Genomic DNA, 13,176 nt, shown 5'->3' on the forward strand with positions numbered 1-13,176 from the left:
TACTTTGGGATCAAAATTACCCCCAAATTCTATGATTTAAGCTGTTTTTTAGGGTTTTTTGAAAAAAACACCCGAATCCAAAACACACCCGAATCCGACAAAAAAAATTCGGTGAGGTTTTGCCAAAACGCGGTCGAACCCAAAACACGGCCGCGGAACCGAACCCAAAACCAAAACACAAAACCCGAAAAATTTCCGGCGCTCATCTCTAGACTTCTACATGCGTGTTTCAAAGCTACTTCATCTGTGTACAAACACAATCAGGATGTATGCACAGTGCAATTTAGACACGTGCACAGTATAAAGAAAATGCTCAACTGCACCCAACACAGCATGTGACTCAGAATCAGGCCTTTATTACTCTCTATGAGCTGTAATAAACATTAATGCCTCATAGTCCATGAGGTCACTATCTGCTGTTTTTTTATGGACTGCACAGTGATCAATAACAAACCCTTCATCAGTGAGAACTTTTCTTGCAAATTTCTCATCATATCTGAACACATGTATCTTGTCCTGCCCAACCATCATATAAGTTGAATTTAAAATCCCAAACAATATCAGGGTTCCTTCAGGTTTTAGTAGCTTCACAACTTTTCTGAAATTATTTATATAATCATCTTGGTCTTTGCTGATGAAATCCAAGAAAGCTGTACTGATGACACAGTCTGCTGGTGGGAGCACCTCCGGGTCTGTGAGATTCTCATTGTCAATGTCACATTTCATGATCTTTGTTATTGCTGTCTTCAATGTCATGTCTTTGTCCTGACACTGGTCACTGAAATATACAAACACAATAAAGTTCACTGGGATCTAGGACTAGCCATGTCACCACGTGAGAAATAGGATATAGTTTTATATGGAGACTCAATGGGTGGGAAGGTATAATTTAGGAAGGCATTGTTTGTTTTCTAGAAGTTTTCCTCGAAAATGGTAGAGATTGGTCATTATTCTACATTTTCAATCAGACTCCCCTTTAATCTTTCAGTAACATTTTAAATGGTAGTGGTGGGAAACAGGTGGCCATTGGATACCTCTATCCGGAACACACAGCTCCTACCTGCTTTATTCTCTGCTTAAAACACAGCTAAAATAAATCATAAAGCAGAGAATAAGACTGAAGAAGATCAGAGCATCAGATTTCTTTTTTGCTTATCCTCATACAATATAATTAGGGTATGTCGATCTTAGAGCATTTGTGCTACTTTTGGGTTAGTGGAAGCATTTAGTGACATGTACAATTATGATTGGAATGTGGGCTGGTGTGGGGGTTCTAGGCACCCTAGGCAAAAATTTTAATCACTGCCCTGATTTCGCAATACACCCCTTCAAAACATTTCCATAAAACCACACTTGGTCTATGACAATTTGGACACAGTCATTTTGCACATCCATTTATCAACTCACCCTCACAGTACCCATTAAAACATTTGTCCACACTGTCAGCACCCCCAATCCTCTGCTACCCAGTACCTACTAATCCAATCTCCCTCATTAAGCCCTTTCACAGCACAAATTACCTCCTACCCCATACCCTCCCAGCACATATTTATCATTACACTCCAAGCACTCATTAACCCCCCTCACAGCAAAAATTACCCCCTACCCTTCCCGTCACCTATTTATCCTTTCACGCTCAAAACCAATTAACCCTGTCACCTGTACTTATTAATCCATTCACCCCCAGCACTCATTAACTCCCCTCCTCACAGCACCCATTAACCTCAATCACACACAAAGAACCCATTAAAGTTTCCCTTACTTGCCTGGCTCTTGATGCTCATTCAGCTCCTCATTCTTGTACAGCCTGTGATGCAGAGTTTGCATAATTGGCTGCGCCAGAGGGAAGGGGAAAAAAGCCTGTTGCTCTGGTATTCCGGCACCATCAATTCACTGCCTTTCCGGTGTCGGCATTGTAATCACTGGGATCCTGACAGGTGGTTTTGCAATTGCCTCTCTTTTTGAGTTAACCGTAACAGCTTCAGGCTGCATTTCCCACATAATGAGGGGTTACTAATTCTGCCTAATATCTACTTGGGAAATGCATAGAACCTATTTATTTCATTCTGTGTTATAGATTTGATTCAGGAAGAATATAATTTTTGGATACAGTCCTAGTGAATGGAGAAATTACTAGAATATCATAAAATACATGATATAGGGCCTAATTCAGTAAGGATAGCAAATTCTAATAATCAGCAGAATTTGCTATCCTTTTCCTAGCATACTGACCGGAGTGCCCCCCCACCCCACCCCCTTCAAAAAGCAGAAATTGTGAGTGATCACAATTTCTGCTTGTTAGTAGAAATACTCAAAGCCTCCTGCTGACGCAGCTTACCTGCACCTTCTCCCTGATCACGGCAACTGTGTGTGACGTCATGCAACTGCTGTGATCACGTCCATGACACGCCCACGTTTGTCCGACTCTGCCCCGTTTCCGCCGCACAGCCACTGCAATGCTCCGTATCCTCCCTGGAAACAGAGCGTTGCCCACCCCGCCGCCCAGCGTCCGCCTGTACCTGATTGACAGGCAGAGGCAATTGCATTTTTTCTGCAGCCCCCAACAAAAAGTGTGGATGCATGTGCAGGACGGGTACTGTGCATGCGTCCACGGGGCAATCGTAAAAATTCAGATTGAATCGCATTTGCGATCCAACCTGAAATAGCCCCAAAATAACAAGTGTGATTTACCATACCTGCTGAAATTACATAACTACAACATCTGCATTATTTTAAAGAAATATAGAAACATAGAATGTGATGGCAGTTAAGAAGCATTTGGCCGATCTCGTATGCCCATGTACACGTGCGCGCACGCACACACGCACACACACACACACACACACACACACACACACACACACACACACTCGGGTTTTTTTGGGTTGAATGCCAATTAACCAACCAATATATTTTTTGGGATGTGGGAGAAAATCGGAGCACCAAGAGGAAACTCATTCAAGTATGGGGAGTACATACAAACTCCACAAAGGGCCATGGTGGCAATCAAACCCTCAACCCACTGCCCAAATTAATTGATTAACAATATCTTATTACTCAGCAGAGTTATGTTATGAACCACAAGATTAGTAGTGTCTTCCATTCAGACAAATTAATTTAAAGTAAAGCACTGTGCTTCTTGTAAACTACAATAAACATATAATACAGTGGCTGCATGCTCAGCCGTAAACATTGGGAGACCGATACTTTATAAAATATACCTGTCATTTTATTTTAAACATACATATTAAAATACAAAGAAATCACACAATAAAATACAAATATAATTGTGTGAGACTTGTTCATTAAGTGTCCCTGGTGACTTCTAGGACATATACAGTACAGTTCATCAATGGTCCTTAATGCTCCCTTGTGTTGTTAATCTATGATAGCAATATACTGTGGAACTGTTGTTTTAATATCTTTTCTGCAGCGGGGTACACTGATATTCCACAAGGAATAACATTGGGATGTAGAGTTGGATCTTGATCCAAGGCAACAACAGGCTAAAGCTTTGACTGTTCCCAGGATGCATTGCACCGCCTCCTCTGTAGCCCCGCCTCCAGGCACTGGAGCTCAGTTTGTAAGTTGGTGCCTGCATCTAACAGGTGGTGCTGCGCTAGGCAGTCCTATGCAGCGACCCCACTATAACCACCATGGCAAGAAGCACAGGTCGGATTTACTAAAATCCATTTAACATAGACTCCATAGTATCTGGTGGTGAGGACCAGCTGGGGGGATAAGGCGTTGACCTATAGCCCCTCCTCCAGCTCCGGGCGCCATCTACTGCTGGTGTTCCCACCCTGGAGCTGCATCTCTCTCTCTCACCCACTCCCTGTCAGCGTTTGGGCACCATTTTACAGAGCTGCGCTGATCCTTGGGACTGCCGGGCACTGTCTCCTCTGTAAAGCCACCGGCATTCTCTGCGCTGTGCATTTACAGACACTTAAGTATTTTACATGTAATTTTAGACAGTGTTAGTTAAGAACAAGTGTACTGCTATAGGAATATATAGTACAAGTATTCTGTGATATACATCCAGTGTTCACTGTGCATTGTTTTATATATATATATATATATATATATATATATATGTGTGTGTGATTTACTAGTCCAGTGCAGTTTATTGTTTATCTGTAATATGTCTACATTGTACTTGTGACTGAATGTGCCTGTAGCTGCAGTGTGGTTTCTATTTATGTATCCCACTACTTGCTATCACTATATTTCTATACCCTGGGGGGCTAAGTGCGTCAGGGTCTCATTAATATATAGAGTGCTACAAAGCCTATACTGTTTAGTATTTTTCACTGTGTATTTCAGTCATCCCATACCGCTCAAATCCTCTGTGTGCTGTATTTGCTGACACATAACTAAGGGGGTTATTTGCAGGTATTATATTTGTCTGGCTATTTTGTACTGCTACGCTCTCAGGCTACATTCACTATAATGTCTGCCTTACAGGGCAGGAATCCGCAGATGCTCCTGCATCAGGCAGTGTTGGCACCACTGATTTATCTGAGGGGGAAATAGCTGAAGGTTCAGAAACTGAGTGATGTACATCTCCCAGTCAACCCGCTGCACCTGTGGTCAACCAAGACCCACCTTGGGCAACGTTTTCAAGTATGCTAAATACACTTGTGACACATCTTACGCCCCCTGTGGGACCTTCTGTGCCATTACAGCCACAAATTGTCCCTGTACTGTCAAAGTCGAAAAAAATCATGCTTCATGTTGCCATATGTTAACCCCATGCGCTTGCCCGCTGCACGTGCACATTCTCTCCCGTGCGTGCGCATATTCGCAGTTGCGTAATGGAGCTTCTACGGCCGTGCGCATTGGCGCGTGTTATGTGCATTTACGGTAGAGTTTGTGTGCGTCTAGCGGGCGACTCAATCGTTACATAGTAAATCCAAATAGTATGTTTTATAAGTAATGTTCCCCTTAATAATAACTGTAAGTCTGTTTAATGTAACTGGTCACTGGACAGAGGAATTCCTCTTTGCATGATACGAAGGGTCAGACAGGGTTTGAGCAGTGGTGTTTGGTACATAACTAAAGAACATTTTATTAGAAACAATCCGGTGCTGGTTGGGTAGAGATTAATCGCTCCTGCATATAGTTATGTCTATAAGTAGTTTCTGGACATTTACTATATTTGCGATTCATTGTCCATGTGTTGGGAATCCTGAGATTCCCTCCCACCTGAGCAGTCTGAAATAGTCACAGCCCACCTGTTCAAACAAACCTATGACCTTTTGTTATAATGTAAAGACAGATTCCTGTGTCCAATGAACAATGAGAGTGTAGGGCCCTTTGTAGTGTACTGTATGCAGTGTAAATAGGGAACAGCCAGACTGGACCAGCTCAGTCTTCTTTCCACAATGGTTTTCATAATTGACTAACTGGGAGCTGGATTTCCAGATTGCGCCTGCGATTCATTCCCATGTGTGTAAGTTCTCTCTGTAACCAACTTATTCTCTGTTTGTATTTGCCATATTCTCTCTCTCTCTGTTATTGTATAGGATTAAGACGCTATTGTATATTTATGTGTAGTTATTCTGCTTAGATATTGATGTTAGTCTGTAGTGTATGAACTGTTAACTGTTTTCCCCTTTTTACATAGCTAGATATTGTTAGTAAAGGTGTTGGAACCTCAGCAGGGTGTCTGTGTTTCTCTAGCTAGTACAAAGGGTTTCTGAGTATCTCAATTGCTCAAACAGCTTGCATACTCACAAAGGTTCAGTGTTACACCATTATAGGACCACGTTATTAAGGTTTACAGTGTAAGCATATTCTGTGTTTAAAGTTTATAAAGTTTATTATCTGTGTGTACGCTCGCTGTGTGTATTCCGTACACCCAGCACAGCGTGTGTACTTAATTTGCGTACCACGTGCGAGGTCTTCATACGCAAATAGCGCACGGAGTGCGTAGCACGTGCACGTGGTTTTGCAGCCAATACGGCTACACGGTATTAGTATATAGCTAATGTTAAAAGGTAGATAATAGACTCTATCAATTGGGGGCTCGTCCTTCCTCCACATATCCGCAGTCAGGCGAAAGCGCGCAGATTTTATCGATCAGCAAAGGGAGGAAAGGTAGTATCTTGTAGTGCTGACGAGATAAGTGTCTGCATCGCTACGCTGTAGGAGTGCTGGTGGAATCCGGAACCGGAAGGTAGGAACATTAAGCTATTGTCTTATTTAAATCTGGTTTTAAATTCTATTTGGTGCCAACTGCACACGCAGATTGGATTGCTTGTCTGTTTAAATAGGTTTAAAAGTATTTTTGGTCGCTCTACATGGCTTGATAGTTTTATTTTTAGCTCAGGCCTAGAATAACTTTAGGGGCTGAAATTATGATTTTCTTTGTGACAAAAGAAGCAGCATGGTCTGTCCACCATTTTGTGTAGCCCTCATGGATGTGGAAGGGGGAGGAACAGCGGCCATTTTGGGAAGGTCAATTTTTTTTTCTGAATGGCTGATTTTCAGTTGACTCGGGAAATAATCAGCCATCCATTGTCAAAAAAGAAATCATCATTTAATGAGTTTTTAATGCATTTATCTAATCCATATCATAAATCAATTATAAATAGTTCAGATGGGGATTCATATAAGTTAATAGTAAAATGAATATTTGATTTAGGAAATACACAAATAAAACAAAGTTGTGGGTTTTTTTTGTTTTGTTTCTTTTCTCTTTCCCCAGTGTAGACTGTTTAACTCTGCTACTTGTGAGATGGGCCATTGAAATGCAAATGAACCTGTGTAACTGGGTTTTGGTTTTTTTTCTTTCTCTCCCAGCAGTGAAAGAAATCGCCTTCACAGATGGTTAGAAAGCACATTCATATGCAAATTAGAAGCACTGAATAAGGTCTCATATACAGATGTGTCCACTATTACCTTTCTGAAAAAAGTATCATGGCCTGCCGTTCATGGCACGAGATAAGCTTTCCTCTTAAGATATACACGGCAAGCCATGTGTATCTCCTCTGAAATATAGTGCAGTACCACTTTTCAGACAGCAGGTGGCATTTTCAGAAACTGAGCAAGCAGAAAGTCTGATAAAGAGATTCTAGAGGGAGTAGTTCAGACCTGATTCTAGCAGCATTTTATTTGCAAATGGGCAAAACCATGGGGGTCATTCCGAAATGATCGCACGCTAGGTTGTTTTGCAGCATTGCGATCAGGTCGAAACTGCACATGCGTATGCACCTCAATGCGCATGTGCGTCGTACGGGTACAAAGCGGATCATTGCTGAGCAATGGATTTAACGAAGAATCGATTCGCACAGCAGATCGCAAGGAGATTGACAGGAAGAGGACATTTGTGGGTGGCAACTGAACGCTTTCTGGGAGTGTTTGGAAAAACGCAGGCGTGTCCAAGCGTTTGCAGGGCAGGTGTCTGACGTCAATTCCGGACACGAACAGGCTAAAGTGTTTGCCCCGAATTTACATCAGACACCCACCCTGCAAACGCATAGACACACCTGCGTTTTTCCAAACACTCCCAGAAAACGGTCAGTTGACATCCACAAATGTTTTCTTCCAGTCAATCTCCTTGCGATTGTCTGTGCGAATGGATTCTTCATTAAATCCATTGCTCAGCAACGATCCACTTTGTACCTGTGCGACGCGCCTGCATATTGCGGGGCACACACATGCGCAGTTATATCCTGATCGCAGCTCAGCAAAACAACCTAGCGTGCAATCAGGCCTGCATGACCCCCATGGTTTTGCCCATCTGCTAACAAAATTGCAGCTATGGGGGGGTCATTCCGAGTTGATCGTAGCCCTGCAAAATTTTGCAGGGCTACGATCAGGAACAGAGACATGTGGGGGATGCCCAGCACAGGGCCAGTCCGCCCTGCAGGTCAGTTACGCGCCCCCCCCTCCCTGCAGAAGTGCAAAAGTATTGCACAGCGGCGATGCTTTTGTACTTCAGGAGTAGCTCCCAGCCAGCGCAGCTTTAGCGTGTTGGCCAGGAGCTACTCATTACTACACGGCCCGCAGCGGCTGGTCATCAGCAGCGATCGGGTAAGAATGACCCCCATGAGCCGTATGGGCAGGGCAATTTATCCATCATGCACACGGGAATATCAGCTGCAGCAGCTAATTGTGAAGTATTAATATTTTTCCAATACATCTCTCATACTAACTTCCAACATGTACCTGGCTCAATGTTGCCTATATGTTTAAAAAAATCTTTTTCCTTGTGATTGATAATGTGCTGATGAAGAGTTCATACAAACTCCACACAGAGATTCAATATAGAAATTATGATACTAACTAAAAGGCACTATTGATACTTGTCATTTTTTGCAATTGTTTGGTGGTTAAGGTGCGAGTAGAGAGAATTTTTGGTATTTCAATACCACATATATTTCACTGGGATCCGGTCTGAAGATCGACAGTGTCTGCCATACAAGTGGGTGCTGCGTCTGTCTGCCACAAATCGGTCCAGTGCTGAGGCTGTGTTGCCATAATAAATCACTGGGTGCTCTGTCTGCCATACAAGTGGGTGCTGTGCCTGTCTGCCACAAATCAGTCCTGTGCTTGGGCTGTGCTCCATAATAAGTCACTGGGTGCTCTGCCTGCCATACAAGTGGGTGAAGAAACATGAGACCCAGGGCCTGATCAGCTATAAGCCTGCAGCCGGAATGGCTGAGTCCTGGGGGGGCACCGGCACAATAGATGCTTAGGCTATACCTACTACTGGAAGCTGCAGATTCCATGCAGACAGCATGGAAGACGGCCCTTATAGGAGACAGATGCCAGGGGTATTACTAGACCATTACCCAGCGCTACCCAGAATGAGCATGTAACCCCCTGGCTCTAAGCATATAACCCCTATGGCAAAAAGCATATGTAACCCCTGGCAACGAGCATGTAACCCCTGGCAACGAGCATGTGACCGGGTCAGACTTCCGGTCAGCAGAATCAAGGATGCCGGTGGCTTCTCCTCCCACCTCTAGCCACCAACAGCACCGTGGGCAGCAACATGGACATCCATATGTGCAGGGCAATTTATCCATCAGGCACACGGGAATATCAGCAGCGGCAGCTAATTGTGAAGTATTAATATATCTCCAATACATGTGGGAGTGCCAGCAGTGTCCTCGGTGCAGAGGTGTAGGTGGTGTAATCAGTGCAGGGGGGCTGGCAGTATCCCCAGTGCAGGAGTGTCAGTAGTGCGGGAGATGTCCTCCTTGCACTTGGTTGATGGTACCGTGGACACTTCTGGCACTCCCGCACTGAGGACACCTCAGCAGGAAGCGACTGCTATGCAAAACCATTCACTCCCGCTGACATCGCTGGGCAGGCGGAAAATCACTCAGTATGTATGCGCTGAGTGGTTTTCTGCCCAGCGATATCGGTGATCACACGGGCTCAGCAAGATCACTCAGCACACAGAGCTGCACCAGCGATGTGTGCTGAGCGATCTGTCACTGCCCGTGTTTGCAATAGAGAAAACATGGGTGATGACTAGATCTTTCAAGCATGCAGGGACGCACATCACTATCGCTATAGTCCATACACACATAGCGATTTGTGCTGTATTTCTAAGTGACTCAGCAAATCAATTAGAAAAGCAGCCTAAATCGCTTTGTGTGTGTGATTGTATTCAGGTTGTTCTGATGTACAGTATTGCCAGCTTTAGAGTCCAGTTCTTAATTGTGTAGGTGTGAAAATCTCAGTGTGAGAGGCCTTTGAAGTAGATTCCTTGGGGAATAGAGATACAGCACAGTAACATGTATTCTGGGTGGGGGAAGGGCTGCTGTCCTGGAATTTGAAATAAACAGTGAACTTTTAGCAATTCAGAGCCTCAGTTTATTAATGCAAAAATTGGAGTTATTTGTTACTCAGAGCACAGAGGTGAATGAAGTCTAAAGTGACATTAAAGAATAAGTTAATTAAAACCTAATAGTGCTACAAGGTAACGGAACATATTATAAGACTTTGCAATGATAAAATAATTCCAACTAAATAGTATAAATATACTGTAAGTTAGACAAAACTGAATGCAATCACTTGGATGCTTTGTACAATCCATACACAATTACAGTATACAGTGTTGCAGAGGTGACTACTTTTTTTTTTTAAACAATTTTCAAGATTGCATAACAAATGTAATACTAGGGTGAAGTACATGTTACAGATAAAATATAACAAATTAATTAATTTAAGCAGGTAGTCTAATTTTGATATTTCAAGCATTTGCAGAAAGGATGAGTACGATAGGTAAAGGGCCCTTAATGCAAATTCTATGCATTATTCGTTTGCGTACTGTCTTTTTTGATGTGTCGACATATGGCCTGTCGACCAATATTGGTCGACCTAATGACTGTTAACCTTCTTTTTGTCGACAATATGATCCATTCCAATTACATGCAGCTGGCTTGTCCATTTCTTTCTATAATCACAGGCAGCACAGAAAATAAATGGTCTACATAATTATTACAGGTCTCCAATGTAAGTACGTTTTTCCAAAATGTATTGATGCCATCAATCAGTTGCTCTTTTGTCCTTGGCTTACATTGAGAACGAATATAACTTTTCATTTGAGACCACACTAGCTCGATAGGATTCATGTCCGGTGATCTGTGAAAAGTCAATAAAGGGAGAGAATTTAAAAATGGAATATTTGGCATTTCATGCTTTACAGTGCGGGAGGTGTCCTCAGTCCATGAGTGCTAGCAATAGGTGTGCCGGCAGGGCAGGGGTGTCGGCAGTGCAAAAGGTGTCCTCATTGCAGGAGTGCCGGCAGTGAGGGCGGTGTCCTCATTGCAGGAGTTCAGGGGTGCCAGCAGTGTGGGAGTGCCGGAAGTGTCCTCAGTGCAGGGGTGCCGGCAGTGTCGGCAGTGCAGGAGGTGTCCTTAGTGCAGGAATTCTGGCAGTATCCCCAGTGCAGGAGTGTCAGCAGTGCAGGCAGTGCCGGTGGTGTCCTCAGTGCAGGGGTGTCGGCAGTGTCGGCAGTGTGGGAGTACTGGAGGTGTCCTTAGTGCAGGAGTTCAGGGGTGTCGGCAGTTTGGGAGTGCCAGAAGTGTCCTTGGTGCAGGGGTTCCAGCAGTGTTGGCAGTGTGGGAGGTGTCCTCAGTGCAAGAGTTCAAGGGTGCTGGCAGTGTCGGCAGTGTGGGAGTGTCTGAAGTGTCCTCGGTGCAGGGGTGCCAGCAGTGCGGGAGGTGTCCTCAGTCTAGGAGTGCTGGCAGTATCCCCAGTGCAGGTGTGCCGGCAGTGTCGACAGTGCGGGAGGTGTCCTTAGTGCAGGAATTCTGACAGTATCCCCAGTGCAGGAGTGTCAGCAGTGCAGGCAGTGCCGGTGGTGTCCTCAGTGCAGGGGTGTCGGCAGTGTCGGCAGTGCGAGAGTACTGGAGGTGTCCTTAGTGCAAGAGTTCAGGGGTGTCTGCAGTTTGGGAGTGCCAGAAGTGCCCTCGGTGCAGGGGTTCCAGCAGTGTTGGCAGTGTGGGAGGTGTCCCCAGTGCAGGAGTTCAGGGGTGCTGGCAGTGTCGGCAGTGTGGGAGTGTCGGAAGTGTCCTCGGTGCAGGGGTGCCAGCAGTGCGGGATGTGTCCTCAGTCTAGGAGTGCTGGCAGTATCCCCAGTGCAGGTGTGCCGGCAGTGTCGACAGTGCGGGAGGTGTCCTCATTGCAGGAATTCAGGGGTGCCGGCAGTGTGGGGTTGCCGGAAGTGTCCTCAGTGTAGAGGTGCCGGCAGTGCGGGAGGTGTCCTCAGTCCATGAGTGCTAGCAATAGGTGTGCCGGCAGGGCAGGGGTGTCGGCAGTGCAAAAGGTGTCCTCATTGCAGTAGTGCTGGCAGTGAGGGCGGTGTCCTCATTGCAGGAGTTCAGGGGTGCCAGCAGTGTGGGAGTGCCGGAAGTGTCATCTGTGCAGGGGTGCCAGCAGTGTGGGCAGTGCCGGCGGTGTCCTCAGTGCAGGGGTGCCGGTGACTTATCTACCTGCTGCAACGTTTTCAGCCTGTTCGGTCCTGGCTCTGACGTCAAACACCCGTCCTGGACATGCCTGCGTTTCTCTCACTACACCCGTGTTTTCTTCCCCCCCTTCCCCCGAAAATGGCTGCAAATGGTGAGTTGATGCCCAGGTACCCCCTCCGCCTGTCAATCTTCGTGCGATCATTGCAGCGATCGCTTTTTTCGGTTCTAGCGTCGTTTCCCGTCGATGGCCGTGCGTGCGCATAGCGGCCGTCGCACATGTGCAGTAGGGACCCGATTGCAGCTGTGCGAACGACAACACGCTGCGATTGGGTCATAATGACCCCCTAATTCCAGAACTACTTAGAAACTGCACAACATTTTTTACCATAACAGGCCTGCACAAGTGATCAAAGCCTTGGTATGGGAAAAAAAAACAACCCCCATAGGCGGAGGTTAGTTTGTCGCACGGGCTGAAAAAAGCATCTTCGTCTGATCAACTCGTAATGAGGCCCTTTATTTGGAAATATTTTATCATTGCAAAATCTTATAATATGTTCTTTTACTCTATAGCACTAAGGTTTTTATTAACTTATTATTTAATTTCACTTTAGACTTCATTCACCTCTGTGCTTTGAGCAACATACTGTATAGTAAGCAGGGACGTGCCCACCGCACGTCACTGATAGTAACATCCCCCAGCCAGGATAAAATCTGTAACCCCCAAGGAGTCTACTTCAAAGGCCTCTCACACTGAGATTTTCACACCTACACAATTAGCAATTAGACTTTAATGCTGGCCATACTGATTACAGTGTCTATTTAACAGCAATGTTAGTGCAAAGCTATGTTACGTGATGCACTGGCCACCCAGTGGTGAAACTATCAATTGTCACGAATTGTCACGGCACAATATGACGGCACAAAAGCACAAGGAATATATGTCATGCCAAATTTACTACCATAGCTCTGTTTTCAGAAAGGTAATAGTGGACACATCTGTATGTAATAGTGATTAGTACATATATGTAATATCTATATGTGCGTGCTTACATCAATGTATGTTGTTAGATTAATTTAGAATTGCATTTTCATCTGTGTATTTTCACATCTCACCTTCCTGTTTACCATTTATAATTGATAACGTGCTGAGAAAGATTTGTTGCTATTGGTAGTTAAAAGTAAAAATAATCCGTTAAGGGGTAAAATTGTAAAACACGCACACGGCTTTGCCTAAAGATACAAGGAA

The 13,176-nt window shown here is 44.7% G+C and overlaps 1 protein-coding gene across 1 annotated transcript in view; it reads right to left on the reverse strand.

Annotated features, from left to right (window-relative positions):
• Nucleotides 1-357: 357 nt before the first annotated feature.
• Nucleotides 358-13,176, reverse strand: part of LOC134965669 (nicotinamide N-methyltransferase-like) — a 112,573-nt gene continuing 99,754 nt past the window's right edge. Inside the window, exon 3 of the mRNA XM_063941994.1 lies at nucleotides 358-778. Within this exon, the coding sequence (XP_063798064.1) occupies nucleotides 358-778 (421 nt within the window). The remainder of the gene's footprint in view (nucleotides 779-13,176) is intronic.

Source organism: Pseudophryne corroboree, chromosome 10, assembly GCF_028390025.1.
Source record: "Pseudophryne corroboree isolate aPseCor3 chromosome 10, aPseCor3.hap2, whole genome shotgun sequence".
NCBI lineage: Eukaryota > Metazoa > Chordata > Amphibia > Anura > Myobatrachidae > Pseudophryne > Pseudophryne corroboree.